This window comes from Saccopteryx leptura, chromosome 1 (genome assembly GCF_036850995.1).
Source record: "Saccopteryx leptura isolate mSacLep1 chromosome 1, mSacLep1_pri_phased_curated, whole genome shotgun sequence".
NCBI classification, from domain to species: domain Eukaryota; kingdom Metazoa; phylum Chordata; class Mammalia; order Chiroptera; family Emballonuridae; genus Saccopteryx; species Saccopteryx leptura.
The window spans coordinates 253,225,428-253,249,063 of record NC_089503.1 but is presented as its reverse complement, the minus strand read 5'-3'; the positions used below and the strand labels follow the sequence as shown (position 1 = coordinate 253,249,063).

At 38.2% G+C, this 23,636-nt stretch overlaps 1 protein-coding gene and 1 pseudogene across 1 annotated transcript in view; both read left to right on the top strand.

Moving 5' to 3' along the window:
• The window catches only part of LOC136379444 (zinc finger protein 699-like), a 20,440-nt gene extending 6,529 nt beyond the window's left edge, over positions 1-13,911 (top strand). Inside the window, 6 exon segments of the mRNA XM_066346810.1 lie at positions 39-94; positions 2,094-2,220; positions 4,311-4,409; positions 5,167-5,350; positions 6,550-8,689; positions 8,691-13,911. Coding sequence (XP_066202907.1) covers positions 47-94; positions 2,094-2,220; positions 4,311-4,409; positions 5,167-5,350; positions 6,550-8,689; positions 8,691-8,789 — 2,697 coding nt within the window. The 5' untranslated portion in view covers positions 39-46 and the 3' untranslated portion in view covers positions 8,790-13,911.
• LOC136388281 (olfactory receptor 7E178-like) lies at positions 11,341-23,636 on the top strand (annotated as a pseudogene).

Genomic DNA, 23,636 nt, shown 5'->3' with positions numbered 1-23,636 from the left:
CCTCAGTGTAACTTCCCAACATTCTGTCTTTCTTCAAGAAGAGAACATGGGTGAGGAAAATACCGCTGCCAAGTTCCAGGAAAACATGACACAGGTCAGTAAAAGCTAATAATTTCCCAAGAGAATATTTCTATTTCACCAGTTTGTCGATCTGTTTGTTTAGAGCCGGGATCTGCAACCTGCTTCTGTGTTGTCCACATACAAAGTGTGTCACTTAGGCCCTGGCCGGTTGGCTCAGCGGTAGAGCGTCGGCCTGGCATGCGGGGGACCCGGGTTCGATTCCCAGCCAGGGCACATAGGAGAAGCGCCCATTTGCTTCTCCACCCCCCCCCCTTCCTCTCTGTCTCTCTCTTCCCCTCCCACAGCCAAGGCTCCATTGGAGCAAAGATGGCCCGGGTGCTGGGGATGGCTTCTTGGCCTCTGCCCCAGGCGGCAGAGCGACGCCCCGCCCCAGAGGGGCAAAGCATCGCCCCCTGGTGGGCAGAGTGTAGCCCCTGTCGGGCGTGCCGGGTGGATCCCGGTCGGGCGCATGCGGGAGTCTGTCTGACTATCTCTCTCCGTTTCCAGCTTCAGAAAAATACAAAAAAAAAAAAAAGAGACAAAGTATGTCACTTAGTTTTTCCATTTAGTTGTGTACTCATTTATTGCTTGTCATATGTGCCCAGACTCAGATCAAACTCATGATATCTGGCATTCCACATTGACTCTTTAACCTCTGAGCCATCTGGCTAGGACTGGATTGTATGCCTATTTTTATAAGTTCTCTATAATTTTTGCATATTAATCCCTTATCAAAATTATTGGCAAAAATGTTCTCCCATTCAGTGGGTTAACTTTTTGTTTTGTTTATGGGTTTTTTTGCTGTGAAAAAGTTTTAATTGATGTCCCATTTTTAAATTGTTTTCTTGCTCAAGATTATAGATCAGAAAATATACTGCTATAAGAAATACCCAAGATTTTAGTGCCTGTGTTTTCTTCTGGAATAATAGTGATTTAAGTCTAATATTTAAGTGTTTATTTCATTTTGAATTTATTCTTGTGCATTCCACATTGTGTCTTTTTTTATTAAAACCTCATCCAGATATGACTCAGTATTTCATGTTGCACTAATCACTGCAGAGAGAGAAGGAAGAAGGTGAAATTGTTTCTGGAACAAGGAATTGTTGGTGTCAGGGTAGAAATTACAGCTAAGTCCTTACTTACCATTGTTGATAGGTTCTGTATCTTTAAGAAAAACAGCAGGCCCTGGCTGGTTGGCTCAGCGGTAGAGCGTCGGCCTAGCGTGCGGAGGACCCGGGTTCGATTCCCGGCCAGGGCACATAGGAGAAGCGCCCATTTGCTTCTCCACCCCTCTGCCGCGCTTTCCTCTCTGTCTCTCTCTTCCCCTCCCGCAGCCAAGGCTCCATTGGAGCAAAGATGGCCCGGGCGCTGGGCATGGCTCTGTGGCCTCTGCCTCAGGCGCTAGAGTGGCTCTGATCGCAATATGGCGACGCCCAGGATGGGCAGAGCACCGCCCCTGGTGGGTGTGCCGGGTGGATCCCGGTCGGGCGCATGCGGGAGTCTGTCTGACTGTCTCTCCCTGTTTCCGGCTTCAGAAAAATGAAAAAGAAAAAAAAAAAAATTAAAAAGAAAAAAAAAAAAAAAAGAAAAACAGCAAATAATGAAACCAATTATTACCATAGACTAATTGATATAAATAAGAGGAAAGTTTCCACAGCATCTCATTAACATTGTAACAAAAAGAAGACATTCGAGGACCTGTTATGTTTCATTTATATAGTTTTCTCTAATTTTTCCTATATGCTCTGGACTGCTCTGGATCATGATAAGACTGGAATTGCTGACCACCACATTGTTTAGCTAGAAATTGTGATTTTTAGGAGTGTTGTGATGTCTGTGATACAGGACTTGATCAGTCAGGAGCATGTGTGGGGGAAAGAGAAAGAGATCTGATGACTGAGTCCTGGGATTGATTTTATGAGACCATACAATCTTCAAATATCATGTAAATGGATTCACTGGGCCCTGTATTGTCAGTATTGTCTAAATTTGAAGTTGGTACCATTCTGAAAAGAATGTGTGGGATATTTCAGAACCCAATGCTCTTTGAGGATGTGGCTGTGGACTTCAGCCAGGAGGAGTGGGCTTTGCTTGATCTCGCTCAGAGGAGCCTCTACAGAGATGTGATGCTGGAGACTTTTCAGAACCTGGCCTCCTTAGGTAAGAAAGGCAACTACAATTTTTTGTTCCTAAGGTGAGTTGTTTAGAAAAAAAATCTTAAAAATGAACCTTATTTTTTATTTTAGGATTTGGGCTGAGAAATAAAAATACATTAGTAAATATGACGAACGCAGTCAGGAACCCCAAGAAACATATAGTGTAGTGGCTTGATGATAAAAATAAACAACTGTGTGTTCAACTGCCTTTTTATTGTGATTGAAAGTCTCAAGACTTATTGAGGGTTGAAAGTGTGGGTATAGACTTCAGGGGTCACTGCAGGACACAGGGAGGCTTATGGTTTGGGACCTCTTGAGAATTTTGCTGACTTTAATGCCCTTTACCGAAGGACCATCAGGAAAACATAAAAGTTAAAGAAGTTGGGTTTATTACTCAGTCAAATGAGAAAAACACATGACACAGGGAGCTGTGGTGGGTCACAGTCAGAGGGTGTTGGTACATTTTACAGGATTTGAACTTTGGTTGAGTGATTTCAGGATGGATCTGTGGATCAAGCTGTATTAGTTTCTGAGGCCTTTTGTAACAAGGTACTGCAAACTGGGTGACTCAACACAAAAGAAACTTTTTGAAGTCTGAAACCAAGATGGTAGCAAGGCCATGCTCCTGAAGCTCTTATGAAAAAAATTTTGCCTGTCTTTTCCTAGCTCTGGTGGTGGCCAGCAGTCTTGGTATTCTTGACTTGCAGATGCATTTCTCTAAATCTGCCTCCATCTTCACAGACTTCTCTCTGTCTCTAAGTCTCTCCCTCTTTGTAGGATAGTAGTCATTGGATTTAGGGCCCACCCTAATCCAGTGTAACTTCCTCTTAACTTGATTACATCAGCAATGATCCTATTTCCAAATAAAACAACATTCTGAGATTCTAGGCAGACAAAAAACTTTTAACAAATAAGTTTATTTATTTTTAGAGCAGTTTTAGGTTCACAGCCAAACTGAATGGAAGATACAGAGATTTACCATATACCCCTTACTGCCCCGTGCACAGCCTCCCCACTGTCAGCACACACCACCAGAGTCCTGCATTTGTCACAGTTGATGAGCCTGCACTGACACATGATCATCACCTAGAGTCCATTGCTTCCATTAGGCTTCACTCTTGGTGTTGTACCTTTGTTGTTTGAACAAATATGTGATGAGATACACCCACTGCTGTAATATCATGTAGAGCAATTTCACTGTCCTAAAAGTCCTCTTTGTCTGGCTGACTCATTTCTTCTTCCCTGTATCCCCTGGCAACTATTGCTCTTTTTACTGTGTCCATTGTTTTTTTCTTTTTGAGAAAGTCATGTATTTGAAGTCTTATAGTATGTGCCCTTTTGACATTGGTTTCATTTAGTTAGTAACACATTTAAGGTTCTTTCATACTTTTTATTCAACTTTCTAGATTTTTATTCATCCATTCACCTACAGGAGGACATCTTTTCTGCTGCCAAGTTATGGCAATTTTGAATAAAGCTGCTATAAATTTGTGTGCAGGTGTTGTGTGGGCATGTTTCCAACTTCTTTGGATAAATTCTAAAGAGAATGATTGTTCTGCCATGTGGGTGGACCTTTTCCTTGTTTTTCACTGTACCAGGTCTTAGAGTAACCTTGTGTAAAATTGGTATTCTGTGAGATTACTCATGTTGAGCAGGAGTACAAAATGTCCTGGCTTTAAGTATTAGACCAGTCGAATAATACTGAGCATTAGATATGAATGTCAGATCAGTTTTTAATTTTTACTTATTGACTTTAGCAAAAGTGGAATAGAGAGAGAGATAAAGAGGCAGGAACATCTTATCTATTCCTGTATGTGCCCTGACCGAGGATCAAACTTGCAACCTCTGTCCTTTGGGACTATGGTCTAACCAACTGAGCTATTCAGCCAGGGTTCACATCAGTTTTAGACATCAAAGGTTTGTTGCTACTTCTCTTACATAAACATATTTTTGTTAAACATTTTGTTGCAGTTAAAGTTACACTTGGTGCTAAATTTGCAGTTTCAGAGGACCAAAGTTTCAGCCTTGTCTCCTGGAAATGTTTCTTGTTCCTCATTGTTTTTCTGCATGTGACATGTGTTTCTGCTTTAACAGGGTACACAGTACATACACCCTGGTTGATCTTCCAGTGGAAGCAGGAGGAGGACCTGGAGATGACAAAGAGAGGGCCTGTCCATGGGGAGTGCCAGGAAGGCAAGAGTTCTTGGGAGAAACTGTCTAGGTTGGGGGTATTCATTTGGAAAAATGTAGTGAATGCCAAACACAGCTGTTTTGTCTGATATGATTTTCCTCATACACCATTGATTACTATTTGACTTTTTATTAACAAACTTCCTTGTTTTTGAAAAGACTTTTTTTGTTTCCTTTTTGTAAGTTTGTATTTGGTCATGACCATTTTACCCTGTTTCTGTTTTTTGTAGTTTTCTGAAGTGAGAAGCAGCGGGGAGGTAGACAGACGGACTCCCGCATGCGACTGACTGGGGTCTACCTGGCATGCCCATAAGGGGGCAATGCTCAGCCATTCTGGGGTATTGCTCTGATGCAATCAGAGGCATTCTAGCACCTGAGGTGGAGGCCATGGAGCCATCCTCAGTGCCTGGCCAACATTGCTCCAATGGAGATTTGGCTGCGGGAAGAAAAGAGAGACATAGAGAGAAAGGGGAAGGGTGCAGAAGCAGATGGTGCTTCTACTTTGTTCCATGGCTGGGAATCAAACTTGGGACTTCCACATGCCGAGCCAGTGCTCCACTGTTGAGCCAACTGGCAAGAACCTGTTCCTGTTTGATTTGTTTTTCCAATAATACCTTGTTGTTTTTACCATTCATCAAAATCTTCATGGAATTATTTCTCATTCAGTTGATTATTGTTTGACCCTGTTCTTGAAAGCAGTCTTGAAATAACCACACTGTGAAAGCTCTTTGTTCAAAGGTAACTTTCCCTTTTGTTTCAGATTTTGACACTCAACCTAAGACTATTGAATCAGTCACTTTAAAAGATATTTATGAAGAAACAGTATCCAATGAACAGAAAATTGTAAGATTAAAGAGGAATGATGCACAGTCATCTATTTTATACAAAAAGTGGAAACACCCTGGTATTGACTGTAAGAACAAAAACCGTGAGAGACATTTGAGGTGAGTTCCATTCATATAAAAGTAAAAAGTGCCCCAGAAGAGCGTCTTAAAATGTCACAAAGTAGAAAGAACACATATATAAAACTTTTCAAAAGTTGTGATTTCATAAAGAATTTTTACCAGATATTTTCTTCTACAAATGAGACTGTGTTTTGTTTTGTTTTTCCCACAGAGACAGAGTCAGAGAGAGGGATAGACAGGGACAGACAGACAGGAACAGAGAGATGAGAAGCGTCAATCATTACTTTTCTGTTGCGCGTTGCAACACCTTAATTGTTCATTGATTGCTTTTTTAGATGTGCCTTGATTGCGGGCCTTCAGCAGACTGAGTAACCCCTTGCTCGAGCCAGCGACCTTGGGCTCAAGCTGGTGAGCTTTTGCTCAAACCAGATGAGCCCTTGCTCAAGCTGGCGACCTTGGGGTCTCAAACCTGGGTCTTCCGCATCCCAGTCTGACACTGTATCCACTGTATCACTGTCTGGTCAGGCGAGACTGTAATCTTCAATGTTTGATATAATTCTGTTGTAAGCAGTTATGAGAAAAATCCAGTAAGTCAAAAAGTCACCGGTACATAATGCAATTCACAATTAAAATGCTATAGAGATGTTTAGTGAAACCTATGTGTCTATTGATCAGTTTCACCTCATTAAATTTAATTAAAGAAAAATAAAAAAATCCCTGGCCTTTTGGTGTTCTGGTCGAGTGTCAGCCTGGTGTATGGATGTCCTAGGTTTAATCCCCCATCATGGCACACAAGAGAAGCAAAAATATTCTTCTGAATTAGTCCCTGTCTTTTCCTCTCTTTTTCTCTCTCTCTTTCTCTTTCTCAGACTCCTGTAGCTATGGCTCCATTGGTTTGAGTGCATCACCCCTGGGAAGTGATGTGACTCTGTGGAGCCTCTACCTCAGGTGCTAAAATAGCTCAGTTGCAAACATGGCTCCTGATTGGCAATGCATCAGCCACAGATTCGGGTTGCCTGGTGAATCCCAGTCAAGGCACATGCAGGAGTCTGTCTATTCTTGTTCTCTTACTTGGAAAAGAATTTTAAAAAACCAACCAACTCTGATAAATACCAGCTATTGTAGAGCCCCCTGTGAGGAGTTTCAGCTTATAACACCAGAGGGTGCAAAACATGTACAGTTACTGTTAATGGTAAAAATATATTTATTACTAATATTGTGCTTTTTATTTTTAAAAGAATTCATGTGGTGGAGAACATCTATAAATGTAATCAAGAAAACAAGTCTGGAAAAAACGTATGCCAAATTCCAAATCTTAACGTACTCCAGAGAACTGCTGAGGTACAATCCTATGAATGCTGTGAATGTAAAAAAGTCTTCATGGATCATGTTTCCCTGAAGACCCACATCAGTTCACACACGGGATGCAAACCCTACCAGTGCAGGGAGTGTGGGAAGGCTTTCCATTCCCTCTCCTGTTTTAGGAAGCATATGAAAACCCCTGTGGAAGACATTCGCTACGAATGTCAGCAGTGTACCAGAGCCTTCGGCTGTTCTTCATTCTTCAGGGCGCATATGAAGCTTCACCCTGGACAGACAAGCTGTGAATGTGAGCAGTGTGGCAAAACCTTCAGCTGTTCTTCATTTTTCACAGAGCACAAGAAAATTCACAGTGGAGATAAGCCTTACAAATGCAAGGAGTGTGGGAAGGCCTTGAGTTGCTCCTTCTCACTATCCAAACATAAGAAAATTCACAGTGGAGATAAGCCTTATGAATGTAAGGAGTGTGGCAAGGTCTTCAGTGACTCCTTGAAACTCACTGTACAAGTCCGAACACATACTGGAAAGAAACTCTATAAATGTAAGGAGTGTGGGAAGGCCTACAATGGTCCCTCCTCCTTAAGTATACATATGAGAAAGCACACTGGAGAGAAACTCTATGAATGTCTTGAATGTGGGAAAGCCTCTCTTCTGACTTCTCTTAATATGCATGTGAAAAATCAAAGTAGAGAGAATCCCTATGAATGTAAGGAGTGTGGAACAGCCTTTAGCTGTCCCTCATCCTTCAGAGCTCATGTGAGAGATCATACTGTCAAGACAAAATATGAGTGTAAAGAATGTGGGAAGGCCTTTAGTTGTCCCTCATCTCTCACTGCACACTTGAAACTGCACAGTGGAGAGAATTCTTATAAATGCAAGGAATGTGGGAAAGCTTTTACTTGTTTCTCCCAACTTACAGTGCATGGACGGATTCACACTGGGGAAAAACCCTATGAATGTAAGGAGTGTAGGAAAACCTTTCATCACTCTTCAGCCCTGAGTGTACACATCGCCCGAATGCACACTGGAGAGAAGCCTTTCAACTGTCTACAGTGTGGGAAAGCCTTTAGTTGTCTGAAATCCTTTCGAAGACATGTAAGAAACCACACTGGGGAGAAACCTTATAAATGCAAGGAGTGTGGGAAAACCTTTCATCACTCTTCAGCCCTGAATGTGCACATTGCCCGAATGCACACTGGAGAGAAGGCTTTTGACTGTCTACAGTGTGGGGAAGCATTCAGTTGTCACTTATCCTTTCAAAGACACATAAGAAGCCACACTGGGGAGAAGACTTATAAATGCAAGGAATGTGGAAAAGCCTTTTTTAGTTCTTCTTACCTTACAGTGCATGGACGAACTCATAGTGGGGAGAAACCTCATGAATGTAAGAAATGCGGAAAAGCCTTTACTTATGCCTCAGTTCTTAGAACTCACATGAGGACACACACAGGAGAGAAACCCTATGTATGTAAGGAATGTGGGAAAGCCTTTATTAGTTCTTCCCACCTCACAGTGCATGGACGGACTCACACTGGGGAGAAACCCTATAAATGCAAGGAATGTGGGAAGGCCTTTAGTCTCTCTTCAGGCCTGACTTTACACGTCGCCCGAATACACACTGGAGAGAAGCCTTTTGACTGTCTACAGTGTGGGAAAGCCTTCAGTTCTCTCCCATCCTTTCGAAGACACATTAAAAGCCATACTGGGGAGAAACCCTATAAATGCAAGGAATGTGGGAAAGCTTTTACTAGTTCCTCCTACCTTACAGTGCATGGACGAGCTCACACTGGGGAGAAGCCTCATCAATGTAAGAAATGTGGAAAAGCCTTTACTTATGCCTCAGTTCTTAGGACTCACATGAGGACACACACAGGGGAGAAACCCTATGAATGTAAGGAATGTGGGAAAGCCTTTATTAGTTCCTCCATTCTTACAGTGCATGGACGGACTCACACTGGAGAGAAGCCTTTCGACTGTCCACAGTGTGGGAAAGCCTTCAGTTGTCTCTCATCCTTTCGAAGACACATAAGAAGCCACACTAAGGAGAAACCCTATAAATAAATGTAAGGAATGTGGAAAAGCCTTTATTAGTTTCTCCCACCTTACAGTGCATGGATGTACTCACACTGGGGAGAAACCTTATGAATGTAAGAAATGAGGGAAAGCCTTTTATTTGTTCCTCAGTTCTTATGATTCACATGAAGATGCACACTGGGGAGAAGCCGTATGAATGTGTGGGAAAGCCTTTGTCTTGTCTCCTTTCTAACACACATAAAAATGAACCCAAGAGAAAACATACAAATATTAGGACTATGGGAACATCTGGAAAGCTTTTCAAATCATAGGCAACATGTGAGATCTCACACAGTGGAGGCATCCTATGACTTTAACAAAGTAGTTAATTCTCCCTCATTTTTTGAAGACTCCTGAGAACTCACAATTGAGAGAAACCCATTGTACATAAACCATGTGGTAATATCTTCAAAAATATTGCTTATTGCAACTCAAAATTCCTAAGAGCTTGACCAGGTGGAGGCACAGAATATAGATCATTGGACTGGGATGCGGAGGACCCAGGTCTGATACCCTGAGGTTGCTGGCTTGAGCACAGGTTTATATGGTTTGAGCTTGGCTCACCAGCTTCAGCCCTAGTTCGCTGGCTTGAGCAAGTTGTCAGTCAGTCTGCTATAGCCCCCCAGTCAAGCACATACGAGAAATCAATCAATGAGAAATTAAGATGCCGCAATGAAAAATTGATGCTTCTCATCTCTCTCCCTTCCTGTCTGTCCCTCTCTGTTCCTCTCTCTGTCTCTGTCATACACACACAAAAAATTCTTAAGAAGTAAGTGTATAAGAAAATTTGCTCTAAAAGCAAATATTAGTGTTTCACCTTTAAAGTGGAAAGTTGGCTCAGTGGTTTCTGGTTTGTATTTTCTCATGAATAATTAAGGTGATAAATTTTTCTCTAATACTTTTCCACTATTTTATTCTGCGGTGCTCTTTTTTTTTGGGTTTAGATGTAAATGTTATTTCCATCACTAAGTGAGGGAATGTGTTGTCTCATATCCAGGAAGTAGTAGTTCTTTATTTATTTTTGTTTTTGATTAACTCATTGCTAAGTGTGCAGTGATCATGGTATGGACACGAGTATTTTTAATCGCCTTTGTAATGGTCATTTCAGTTTGACCTAGTATGGCTGATACTGGAAATTGCATACTAAATATTATTCACCCCTTTTATTCTTTTTGAAGTTATCAGTTTTTACTATTCAAAGCTTTACCTGTGTAATAAGTAATTTCAGCAGAAGTTGTTAAGTGTATAGGTCTTCAGGAATTGTCTAGTCTGATGTTTTGTATTTCATTCTTTGTCCTTGCTCTTGGCTGATAATGGAACACCTAGTGTTTTGAGAGTCAAAAAGATCTTGTGAAAAGAAAGCTAGAATAAAGTCATTTTACTTCTGTGTGTTGATTTGGGCATGGCTGGGACTCCATTTTCCAGAAGCAATTTTTTATACACTTCCTGATTAGAGTTGTCTAAAATAGAGTTTGTAGGTGAATTGGAAGGCAGAGGATAGAATCCCATCTTTGAGTAAGGGAGCAATGGCTACAGATGAGAACATTGCCCCATAGAGGGTCGGCAGATTAGATCTCAGTTGGAGCTCATGTAGGAGTCTCTCTGCCACTTCACCTGTCACTTAATAAAAAATAAAATAACCGTGGCAGGGTTGCTCAGTTTTAGAACATCAGCCCGGCGTGTGGAAGTCCAGGGTTCAATTCCCAAGCAGGGCACACAGGAGAAGTGCCCATCTGCTTCTTACCCTTCCCACTCTTTCTCTCTGTTTGCCTTCCAGAGCCAAGGCTCCACTGTAGCAAAGTTGACCCAGGTGCTGAGAACGACTCCATGCCTCCACTTAAGGCACTAGCATGATTCCTGCAAAAACAAAGTGATTCCCAGATGGGCAGAGCATTGCCTCTTGGTGGGCATGCCCGGTGGATCTTGGTCTGGCGCATGCAGGAGTTTGTCAGACTGCCTCCCCATTTCTAACTTCGGAAAAATACAAAGAAAAAAAAATAAAAAACTTAGTTATATGTTCACTGGTTGCTTCTTGCACATGCCAAAACTGGGGGAAAACCCACAACCTTGGTGTATCAGGAAATGTTTCACCCGACTGAGCTACTTGGCCATGGCTGAATCTTTTAAATTTCTGATTTCTCAGAGCCTATAACTTTGCACAGGGTAGGCAACAAAAAGAAAAACAAAACTTTAACATTAAATAGTCCCTTTATTCACACAGAGTAGGCAATAGGCTTCCACCCTGGGCTGCTTTTCTCCCTGTCCTTTCATCCCTTCCAGCAATATTTCACAGGAGTACAGAAAAGATGCAAAGGGGATTATGTGCATCTATGACGAACTTCCTCTGCACCTCTTTCTTTTTATAAGACATGCATCATTCATTTTGAAAGAATTGTGTTAATTTTAAATAATAAAAACTTTAAAGGATGGAAGAAGGCAGGATCAATCTGACTTCCTGGACTGACAATTTTAGGATTTCACATTCAGAATGTCATGTCATTTCATGTTCAAGTTCCCTGGGACAGGGAAGGCTTTGATCTCTCTGCCATGTAATTATATAGAAGTCATCAAATATTTCCTGAAGTTAAATTTATCAATAAATGGTTACTTCAATACAATTTAATTTTTATTACAATATGGTAACAATTGGTATCTATAAAAGGTAACGATGTTAATTACCAAATTTGGGGGATATTTTCTCCCCATTTCCAGGTAAAAATGTCATCAGAAAGAGGCTGTGATATTTATACACATTCTATATTTGCTGTGTGAAAGATCTAGGACTCAAATGTTTATCCCCTGAGTCTTGATCCAGGACTCTGTTTCTCAACTAGAGCTGATCAATTTTTTTTCATGCCTCCTTTGTCCTTTATCAGGAAACAGAGGCAGTTTTATTGGTTCCTTCTATTGGGATTCAGTAAGGTCACTATAAATAAGGGAACAAAACAAGTGATTTACAAGAGCCTTTCTGAAATAAAAATTTTAGTTTGTAGGATTTTTTATAAATAGTATGTTTTTCCATCTTACTGGAAATCTGATGTGTGCAAGCAATATTTCCTCTACAAATTGAGACATTAGTGAGCTATCATGACATGACTATTACTAGACAGACTTCAAGGAAATCCTGGTTCTAGATCTCAGCAATAAGAACAGGTTATTGATTGTATCTGATTTTTTGGAGAAAAATTTAGGTAAATAATAGTAAAATTTAATGTGCACTAATTTTTACAATATAAACAACTGTACCTCACATATGTCTTACTGACATTCTCACTTGTGTGATAAGGAGACATAAAAGTTTGCGTAGAATTGTCAGTATAATGAATTAAAAAATAATCTCTATCCCTCTGTCAATTTTATGCAGCAGCTTAAAGGTTTCAAAAAGATGCATATACTTTATTGAAAAAAATAAAAATTTAAAGTTTTAATGAAAACATTTCAAAAGAACGTGTAGTATTACAGTTAAATTTTCATGAAAGTTACTTAAGAGTACAAAGTCAATCCTAACACCATAAAAGTATAAGCTGAAAAATATCCCCACCAAATTTCCTGACAGTGGTTGACTCTGTGGGACAGGGATAGCAACAAAACAAATTTTATTGACAATATTGCAAATCTCTATAAAAATATAAGTTCTGCAAAAATATTACTGAAAGATCACTTTAAATATGATGAGTGGATGTCAATGATAATAATAGATATTATCAATGAGACTTCCTCTAAGTTCCTGGGAGTGTTCTAAAGCAATGACTCTCAGCTCTGGCTGCATATTAGATCACCATCAGACTCACATGTAGAAAGTCTGTTATAACTGGTTCTAGGCTGTGGCTAAGATAGTGGTTCTCAAAGTGTGCACCAGGGTGCACTGGTGTGCCCTAGAAGATTTCCAGGTGCACCCAATGGTATTCCAGGAAAATATGTGCCTGTTGGGGGCCAAAAAACCAACAGGGTTTTGGAGTTTAGATTTTTGGGGGACAGAGGTGTGGGAATTTGCTGTAAGCTAACTCTTTGCCCAACACCCCCACCTCAATTCACTGATTAGGTTGTGAAGGGCTGTTAAGCTGTGGTCCTGGATTGTTTACACTACCCCTATGTTCTCCAGACAGACTGGAGGCAAGTTTCTTCTATCCTTTGGTTTAAAGTTAAGATGATATGTATGGTAGGGGTTTTCAGCACTTGGTAAAATTTTTGGGTTGCCTTAGAAACATGATCAAAGATCTCATTGATTTGCTAATGGCCCACTTTACCTATAAATATAGTAATATATAGTTTTTGGGTGTGCTTTGTTCTTGTCAGCAGTAATTATAGGGCCCTCCCAACCCTGTATTTTCTTAATTCTGCAGCATTCCCACTTGGTACCTGAAATTACTAGCTGCACTGGTTTGTGGCATGTGCTTAGATATAAAAATAAATATAGTTACTCTATTATACCATTTCATTACAGAAATATCACTTTTTGTTAACACATCATTATTATATTTATTATTAACACTTCATTATATTGTTTTTGGATAAATACACCCAAGTAAAATGGATACATTTCTTAAATAGAAGCATGATATTGAAGAATCTGATTCTGAAAGTGAGCAAAAATTAAGTGTAAATAAAATAGGACTTGAAGTCTGAAGGGCAGAATTTAATTTATAGCCTTTTCCATTACATAACACTAAACAATACAATTGGATTGGATACCTATTCATGGAAGCTTCAAGTGATTTTGGTTTAATATTAACAGAAAAAGAAGAACTGGCAGCTATATTCACTGATCATGGATTGATGATGAAACATAAGAAATTGTTTCTTGAAGCCTTTTGGATTTCTATAAAATAAGAATATGTGACAATATCTAAAAAAGCTTTGAACATTTTACTACAATTTTCACCATCCTATTTATGTGAATTAAAATTTTCTACCCTCAACACAATTAAGAGTGAAAAGGAAGGAATTCTTCAAAGCATTGAAGAGGAAATGAGAGTTTGCCTTTCAAATATATGCCCAAACATTGAAGAAATTACTAGCACACATCAGGCTCATGTTTCTCATAAACACAAGAATGAAAAAAACTTAACACATTCATGCCGGGACCTGCAGAATTTACTAAATCTTACTGAGAATGTATCTACATATATATATATAAAACTTTTTTTTATTTTAACCCCCCTTTTTTATGAACTCTAAAAAGCATAACTCAAAAAATGTAACAAAAATATTTTTAATGTCAGAATAAATTTAGTTTTGTCATATTTAGCTAATTATTATAAAAGCACGCTTGGACTTTATATATTTTTAATATTTAACTTTATTTTTATAACATTTCTCAAAATTTTGTATATAGTGCACCTACAATTATTTGTAGTATTTTAAATGCTCCCTGGCTTCAAAAAATTTAAGAACCACTGGGCTAAGAGCATCAGATTTTTTTTAAATCTGCAGGTGATTATAACGGCCAATAAGGAGTGATAGTTACTGGTTTATATTTATTTTCATTTATTTTTTTTCAACAATTCTGTAAAGTAGGTTTTATTTTTATCCATTTTAATGATATAGAAATTGTCCAAGCTTTTTTTATATTATTTCCTGTGCTTTCCTCCTTTGCATTTTCTCAAATTAATTCCCATTGCTTTCTGCCAGGGAAAAGGAAGTCTCAAGTTGTCCTCAGGCACCTGGTGTACAGAGAACCAAAATTCCTGTTAATTGGCAGGTTTGACATAAAACATTTTAACTAGGCTTAAGGAGACTGGGTTTCAGACATCCCTTTGGGTTTTGGTTTTAAAACTTCAACTGTAAATAATGTGGTTGATTTAATGAAGAAACAATGCTTCACAAATCTTAGGATGAGGAGCATGTTTAAACACTAATGAAGCCACTACACAAAAGAAAAGCAAAGAACAGTTTCCAACACAAAGACTCTGAGATTTTAGAATGTTGCTATGAATAACCCTGTATAAAAAGCCCAGGATTTAATGAATATCTAAAAAGATTTTTAAAAGAAAGCTTAAATATTTGAGAGAGCATTTGTTAGCATTTGGGATGAATATTGGAGAAATCAAATAAGAATAAAAATCCAGAAATGTAACAGTTACATAAAGATTCTAATTGATTAAGTATAACAAGCTTTAACTTAGAGTACAGTTATCTTAGGAACACGTATAAATATTCCAAATCAAAGAAACTTTGTGCATTGGATTTAGGTAAATTAAAGTGTATTTGCTTTTTGTGTATTTTAACTGGAATGATCTTTTTAAATGAAGAAAAGATATTTTTTAATCCATACATTTTTTCAAGAGAGGAAAATAATATTTACTGTGTTTATGACTTTATTAATTTTATTAACTTAGTGTCTCTATAGTAGATATATATAGAAACAGGTAAATAGCCAAAAAATCTATAAGAAAATAGTCCTCTGAGGTTGTTCTTATTCAAGAAATACTGCCGATTTCCTGGAGTATGTGTTCCATAATCCAAAATACAGGCTCAGTGATAACTGCCTGTTCAGTTGTTTCATCTATTCTAAGCCCCTTTTCTTTTTCAGCAGGTATCTCAACCCCATAGAAATAAAGAATCTAACATGTGTCAACTTGGTTGGGCCATGATGCCCAGATATTTGGACAAACATTATTCTAGATGTTTTTCTGTTAGTGATTTTATTTTATTGAGATTAACATTTGGATCAGCGGACTTTGAGTAAAGCTGATTGCCCTCTATAATGTGGGTGGGTTTCACTTAATCAGTTCAAGGCCTTACTAGAACAACAACTGACCTAGGGGGAGCAAGAAGCCTAATAGCAGACTGCATTTGGACTTGAGCTGCAACTTTTCCCCAGTAAAATTTGGACCTAACAAGTCTCCACAATTGAGTGAACCAATTATTAAAAGATATTTCTATATATAAACATACACATATCTTTTTTCTGTTTCTCTAAAGAACAGTAATAAATACAGTAATATTGTCTTTAAAATTATTTAATTAAAATTATTTACAATTAGGAATAAACTAAATGACCATTGACAGTTAAATAAATAAAACTGGGATTAATATAAATAAAAATACTATTTATTTAGAAGAAAGAAAATTGTGCCATTTTTAACAATATGGGTGAAGTTCAACGACATTATGATAAATGAAATGGGCCAATCACAGAATGACAAATACTGCATGACTTCACCTCTGTGATGTATCTCAGAAAGTCAACTTCATAGAATCACACACACTGCAGTGGTGGTGGCTGCCATGGGTGGAGGGAGGGGTATATGGAGAATTACTAATCATAAGGCATAAAGTTTCAGGCAGGGAAGGTAAGAAGCCTTTGAGACCTGCTGTCCAGCATTGTACCTAGAGTCCACAATCATATATAAAGACTTCAAAATTTGTTAAGAAGGCAAGTCTCATGCAAAATGTTCTTTTACAATAAAAAGCTGTCCTGAGAGACACAAGTATTAACTAAAAAATGGAAATGCTATTAGATTCTTGTTATAGAAGACTTCTCTTTAAATTACATAGTCATTTGAATGCATTTTATGATGAAAAACTCACATTTTGACTTATGTTAATTTAAAAAGTAAGTCTGAATTGTTCACTAGGATTTATAATACTTGAAAGTCTAATAAAGGTGTACAGGTAAGATTCTTACAGAGAAGTGGAGGGACTCAGACCCTTCAAAAGACATTTACTTTTCCTATGACCCTATTTTATTAATATTAACAGGTTTCCAGAGACTGAGATGACATGGACCAATCTGGCTAGTGATGAGCTCAGTGTATTGTGCTCTCAAGCACAAAGAACTCCTAATTAACAGCCTGTGCTCTGCAACTGTTCACTTTATTGGTCCTATACTGCTGGATCTATTTATGTGTCTTCTTTCAGATAGTCAATGTGTACATCTAGGGGTCCATGCCCAACTCTGTCTTCCTGCAGTCCTGATGACACAGCCTGAGCCTTTGTCACTCACCAGGCATAAGGAGATTGATGGATCATCATGTCTCTGACATTTTTCTGCATGGAAGCAGTGTAGTGCTGTGAGTGCTATTGGAGATACTGGATACAGGAGGGATAGAATAATGATTGTTTTTCATCATCGGAACAAGCAAAATAATTGAGTACCCTAATAATATATACCAATATACAGTTTTAGCTCAGAGGCCTATGAAGTTTATGTTCTTGGTTCTGTTGGCGGTATAAAGGTTCTGATTCAATTTCTGCTGTTTTTCCACACTGGGTCTATGTCCTGTAGGCATCTTTCTCACCAGACCTGAAAAATAAGTTTCTCTAAATTACCTCCTACATATGCTAAACTGATTACAATGGTGATGATGAAGATAAATGTCCAATTAATGCCAGATGACCATATGCATAAAATCATGAACCTTTGGCCCTGGCTGGCTGGCTTCACAGTAGAGTGTCAGCCTCGTGAGTGGAAGTTTGAGGTCAACTCCCGGGCAGAACACACAGAAAAAAGGACCATATGTTTCTCTATCTTTTTCTCTCTACCTCTCTCCACCTCCCACTGCCATGGCTTTAATAGTTTGAGCAGTTTGGCCTAGGGCATTAAGAATGAGACCATGCCCTTGCCTCAGTTGCCAAGTGAGGGAGTAATGACCCCATATGGACAAAACATTGCTCCTTAATGGGTTTACAAGTAGGTTTTGATTGGGGTGCATGCAGGAGTCTTGTCTCTCTGCCTCCCCACCTCTCTCACTATCACAAATATTCATAAACTTTTTAAAAATTAATTTCAATGGGGTGATATTGACAAATCAGGGTACATATGTGCAGAGAAAACATCTCTAGGTTATTTTGACATTTGATTATGCTGCATTCCCATCACCCAAAGTCCAATTGTCTTCCATCACCTTCTAACTGGTTTTCTTTGTGCCCCTGCCCTCCCTCAACCCCTTCCCTCTCCACCCCGTAACCCTCACACTCTTGTCCATGTCTCTGAGTCTCATTTTTATGTCCCACCTATGTATGGAATCATATAGTTCTTAGTTTTTTCTGATTTACTTATGTCGCTCAGTATAATGTTATCAAGGTCTATCTATGTTGTTGTAAATGATCCAATGTCATCATTTCCTATGGCTGAGTAGTATTCCATAGTATATATGTACCAAAGCTTTTTAATCCACTTGTCCACTGACGGACACTTGGGCTGTTTTCAGATCTTTGCTATTGTGAACAATGCTGCCATAAATATGGAGGTGCATTTCATCTTTTCAAACAGTGCTATGGTGTTCCTGGGGTATATTCCTAAAAGTGGTATAGCTGGGTCAAAAGGCAGTTTGATCTTTAATTTCTTGAGGAATCTTTATACTGTTTTCCACAGTGGCTGCACAAGTCTGCATTCCCAAAAGCAGTGCAGGAGGGTTCCCTTTTCTCCACATCCTCGCCAGCACTTATTCTGTGTTGTTTTGTTGATGAGCGCCATTCTGACTGGTGTGAGGTGATATCTCATTGTGGTTTTAATTTGCATTTCTCTAATGATTAGTGATGTTGAGCATTTTTTCATATGCCTATTGGCCATCTGTATGTCCTCCTTGGAGAAGTGTCTGTTCATTTCTTTTGCCCATTTTTTAATTGAATTGTAAACTTTATTATTTTTCTCATTTTAGAGAGGAAAGCAAGAGAGAAGGAGGGAGAGAGAGGAAAAGGAAAGAGCAGGAAGCATCAACTCCCATAGTGGCCTTGATGAGGCAAGCTCAGGGTTTTGAACTGGTGACCTCAGCCTTCCAGGTTGATGCTTTATCCACTGTGCCACCACAGGTCAGGCCATCATAAACCTTTACTCAATATTTCCAAGTGAGAAGGTCTGAATCAAGTGCTAAGTAGATTGTCTTTTTCTGTATTGTCACATATTATTGTTTTTCTATAAAAGATAAAAAGATTATCGTCTTTTAATTTAACTTGTAGCAGATCATAGAATAAGATGGAATAAAGTCAGGTTTCAATCAGCCTAACTCCATACATAGGGAACCTGCCTAGTAGTCTCCCTTTGTCAACTGAATAGCCATTTCACTTCTCTGTCATTCAACACAGACATCCTCTGCTCACTGTGTTTTTCTTTTTGTAGGTTATTGGTAGACCACAGAGGAGAGCCATATGTGGCCATTACTGATTTAACTATAAGAAGGATGGTTGAGATCAGATACAGTGATCACAAAAAGAGCCATCTCATGACTTTTAGGGTAGATCTCTCTCTTGCCCCTACTCCTGCACTTTATCTCAACTGTCTGCTTCCACTTCTAATCTGTTAATTCAGTCCATTTTCATGTCAAAGGGAGACATAACATCAATATGTCAGTTTCCATCTATACTCAGAAAAACAGTAACTATTTAAAGATATATCATGTGTGTTTCATTGGTTAAGACCTGTCGATTTCTGCTTTAAACTTTCTAAATTTTAATAGAGGAAATGTTATCTTCATGTGCTTCAGAGATTCATAATATAATTTAGAGTTCTATATGCTGTACTTATCATCTAATTCAATAGAGCAAGTTCTTAGTGTCTCTGAGCCTCAACAGTGTCAACTGAGTTGATGTTTAGTTCGTACAATTCCATTGAGTAAAGACTAAATAGAGAACAGATACTAGCTATGTGATTAAAGGTGATGATATGTATAGATAATCAATGGATATTAAACTTCTTAGAATTGCATTTTGTGAATAAATTCACTATTCCATAAATTTAATTTCTGGTTAAAAAACAATAAACAAATATCTGAGACAACAATTTCTTTTGTCCTTATACAAATACTGATAACTTGGAAGGAAAGAACAAAGTCACATTGTATTCTGGATCCCCAGAGCTTAGATCATTTCTGGCACAGAGGAGTCCAAGCAATAACAAAACTAAATACTTTACCTTATGATAAATACTAAATAAAACCTATCTTGGTTCCCAGAAACAGAACATATTTATGTGGCACTCACACACTGGTGATTTTTTTTCTGTGGTTTCATCTATTTCAGGGATGTCCCATTGGACAAGAGACAGGATAAAACTGCACTTGTTTGTGTGTATGTCATAGGCTTTCAATGGGACCTATTATTTCTCATTCAGAAGCATCTATAATATCTACATATTCAAAAACCATCATGATAATTTTCATAAATATAGGGAAGAAGAGGTATAATGAGAAGGAGAAGATAAATTTTATTGTGTGAGCTGAGACAAATTTTTGGATTTGAAGTCATTCTATGCTCTAGTGCCTCAGACAAGACAGCCTTTAGATTCTCTGCCTTCTAATAAAATCATAGGTGATTAAAACTTTCTTAAGCTTGCATTTTATGAGTAAACCCACTCTTACAATATATCAATTTCTGGTTATAATACAATAAACAAATATTTATTAATAAAAAATAGGGATTAATTTCTACCTCCCTTGGACGCCACATGTTTCTGAAGATTGCTGTTGTTCTGTTCTATCCCAGATAAGGAACGCCAGTATAGAGAGGAGGGGGGATTCCACACACCTCTGGAATCATGGCCTTAACATAGGGATTATAGCATTTTTCATAAATAGTAATGCTCTTTACATTCCATTTTGGAAATCTGAAATACAGAAATATTATCCCTATTATATAATATAAGAATTTCATGGAATGACTATACTTAAATTATTCAGAAATATTTCCAAAAGTAGTACATAATTGACAGCAACTAATTTTTCTATAGAAAAAGCAAAGTTAGTAAGTAAGAGGTGAAATTTAACTTGCAATGATTTTTATAACATAAATAGTCATCACAATGGACATATCATATAGAAATTTTTACTTGTAAAATAAGAAGAGAGGCAAAAGAATATTCATAGAATGCTCAAATAAAGCATTGATGAATAAAAAAAAATTTTAGGTAATGCTGTGTATCAGTTAAAGTGTTGTCTAAATGTGTGTACTTCAAAGAAATATCTAAACAGATTATTGTAGCAAACAAGCACATTTTAGAGCGAATGTGTGCAGTTAAGAACTATTTATGCAAATATTTGAAAAGCTCTAGAAACACATAAATAAACACTGACAGTATGAAAACACAGACAGAAAATACACCCACAAAATTAATGACAGTGTTTGCTCTTGAGGGACAGGTGTGCAGGGCAATGGGATCATGTAGGGATTTAAAAAACACATATTTTATTGTTAATATTACAAATTTCTATAAAATATAAATTTAAAGGCAAATTTTAGTTAATATTTTTGTTGTTATATTGATTATAAGTATAATAGGTAATGTTATTTGAACATTTTCTAAGTGCTTGGCCATATTCTAAGGCAGTGTTACCACCACTGAAAACCATGCATGGAGCGATTATTATTTAATTGATTATAGGCTGTGGTTAGGTCATCATACATTTTACAATATTTATAGGAAGCATGATAATCAACATAATAATAATAACTTGTCTGACTAATGTATTTTTAATTCTATTTAATTTCATAGAACACCTTTTATTAATGTGGAAACTTTCGAGGTGTTTGTTACATTAATCTCTATACTTTTCTCTTTTGTATTTTTTTCCAAATTTAAAATACAATATGTACTTTCAAGAGAAATAAAAATCAGAGTTGGTTCCAGAAGTTAATGTAAGAAGAACTGTATTTAAGGAGAATTGATTTACAATAGAATTAGTTTAAAAAGAAGGCATAAGAATGCTGGGTTGATCTGAACAAAAGCATTACAATGTTTACATATAGAAATACATATAATTACAAAGTCATCAAAAGGGAGAGAAATAAATCAAAAAGTAGGGTCAGGCCCTGGCTGGTTGGCTCAGTGGTAGAGCGTCGGCCTGGCGTGTGGAGGACCCGGGTTTGATTCCCGGCCAGGGCACATAGGAGAAGCGCCCATTTGCTTCTCCACCCCCCCCCTCCTTCCTCTCTGTCTCTCTCTTTCCCTCCCGCAGCCACGGCTCCATTGGAGCAAAGATGGCCCGGGCACTGGGGATGGCTCCTTGGCCTCTGCCCCAGGCGCTAGTGGGTCTGGTCATGGCAGAGTGATGCCCCGGAGGGGCAGAGCATCGCCCCCTGGTGGGCAGAGCATCGCTCCTGGTGGGCGTGCCGGGTGGATCCCGGTCGGGCGCATGCGGGAGTCTGTCTGACTGTCTCTCCCCGTTTCCAGCTTCAGAAAAATACAAAAAATAAAAATAAAAATAAAAAATAAAAAAAAAGCAGGGTCAAACCCCAGTTGTTTCCCTGAGTTTCTCTGGAACTGATATGTTAGCTTGTCTAAGGTGAGATATAGGAAGCAAGTTTTTATTTTTAGAGTTAATTCTTGTTTAATGATTGATAGCTGTGTGGTGCACTAATACCATGAGTAGGGGTCAATGATGCTCTAAGACTTTGTGTATTTAACTAAAGTATACTTAACAAAATTTGAAGTCTACCAGGTCAAGGTTGGGAGTGATATTTGATAAGGCTTTTTAAAGACAACCCATATGTCTGAGCGAGCACATATTTCATTAGAGGAGGAAAGTCAGAAATCCAAAATGGTAATAAGAACTCATGAAGATATCTGGCTCATAAAAAGCTGCCTTGTGATTATGAACATTGACTTTAATGTAGAGAGCAGATAATATAGCTCTAGCAATAATACAGCTTATCAGTATTTTTGCATTTCCTGCACTGTGTCTAAATATTTAGAGCTGCTTCTAAGTGTTATTTAAGAAGAATATTTTTTTTCTTAGAGGGAGAATATTTTTATTCAGCACTTTATCTAAAAAAGTAGGTTGCATTGAGATGTTTAAGGATATGCTATTTCTAAATGTGTTTATTTTTTTAACATTTCTAAAGGAAGTGTCTCTAATTTAAGTCTGTATAAAAATGGGTGAATAATATGTAAACCAATGAGTAAACACTTCTAAAAAACAGAAATTAAGACACTGAGAAATATTGTTGAAGGCACTGGGGTGGATAAACTCAAGTGTAAAGACTTTACTTGTGAACTGCTTGGATCTAAACTATGGGCATGGCACTGGGTGTTCATTATCATGTTTGTGGGTTTTTTTTTACTACTGTATTTTCTTTTCGTAAAGTTACCCAGGCTACATTGAACCACAAAATATAACATGTGTATCACAGTTCTTCCTCATGGGTCTGTCAGATGATCTGGAACCCTTTGCTCTCTGGGTTCTTCCTGTCCAGGTACCTGGTCACCATGTTGGGGAACCTGCTCATCATTCTGGCTCTCAACTCAGACTACCAGGTGCACACACACATGTACTTCTTCCTATTGTCCTTGGCTGACATTGGTTTCATTTCAAAAACTATCCCGAAGATGATTGTGAACATCCAGACTCTCAGCAGAGTCATTTCCTATGGGGTCTGTCTGACTCAAATGTCAATTTTTATGTTTTTTGGATGTATAGATGATTTCCTTTTGACTGTGATGGCTTATGACCCATTTGAGGCCATCTGTTATCCTCTGCACTACTTGGTTACTATGAAGCCATGTCTCTATGGCTTGTTGGTTTTGTCATTTTTCATCAGACTTTTGGACTCCCAGTTGCATTACTTGATTGTGTCACAACTTACCTGCTTTATGAATGTGGAAATACCACATTTCTTCTGTGACCCTTCTCAGCTCTTCAACCTTGCCTGTTTTGAACTCCTCACCAATAACATATTTATTTATTCTATTGGTGCCATATTTGGTAGTGTTTTCTCTTAGGGATTATTTTCTCTTACTATAACATTATTTGCTCCATTCTGAGAATCCTGTTGACAGATGAGAAGTATAAAGCCTTGTCCACCTGTCACTCTCACATGTCATTTTTTTTGTTTATTTTATGGAAGAGCCCTTGGAGTGTACCTCAGTTCAGCTGTCTCATCCTCTCCTAGACAGTGTGCAGTGGCCTTGGTGGTGTACACTGTGATTACCTTCATACAGTTTAAGAAAAGAAACATCAAAAGGGCCACAAAGAAGCTTCTCAGAAACACAATCTGA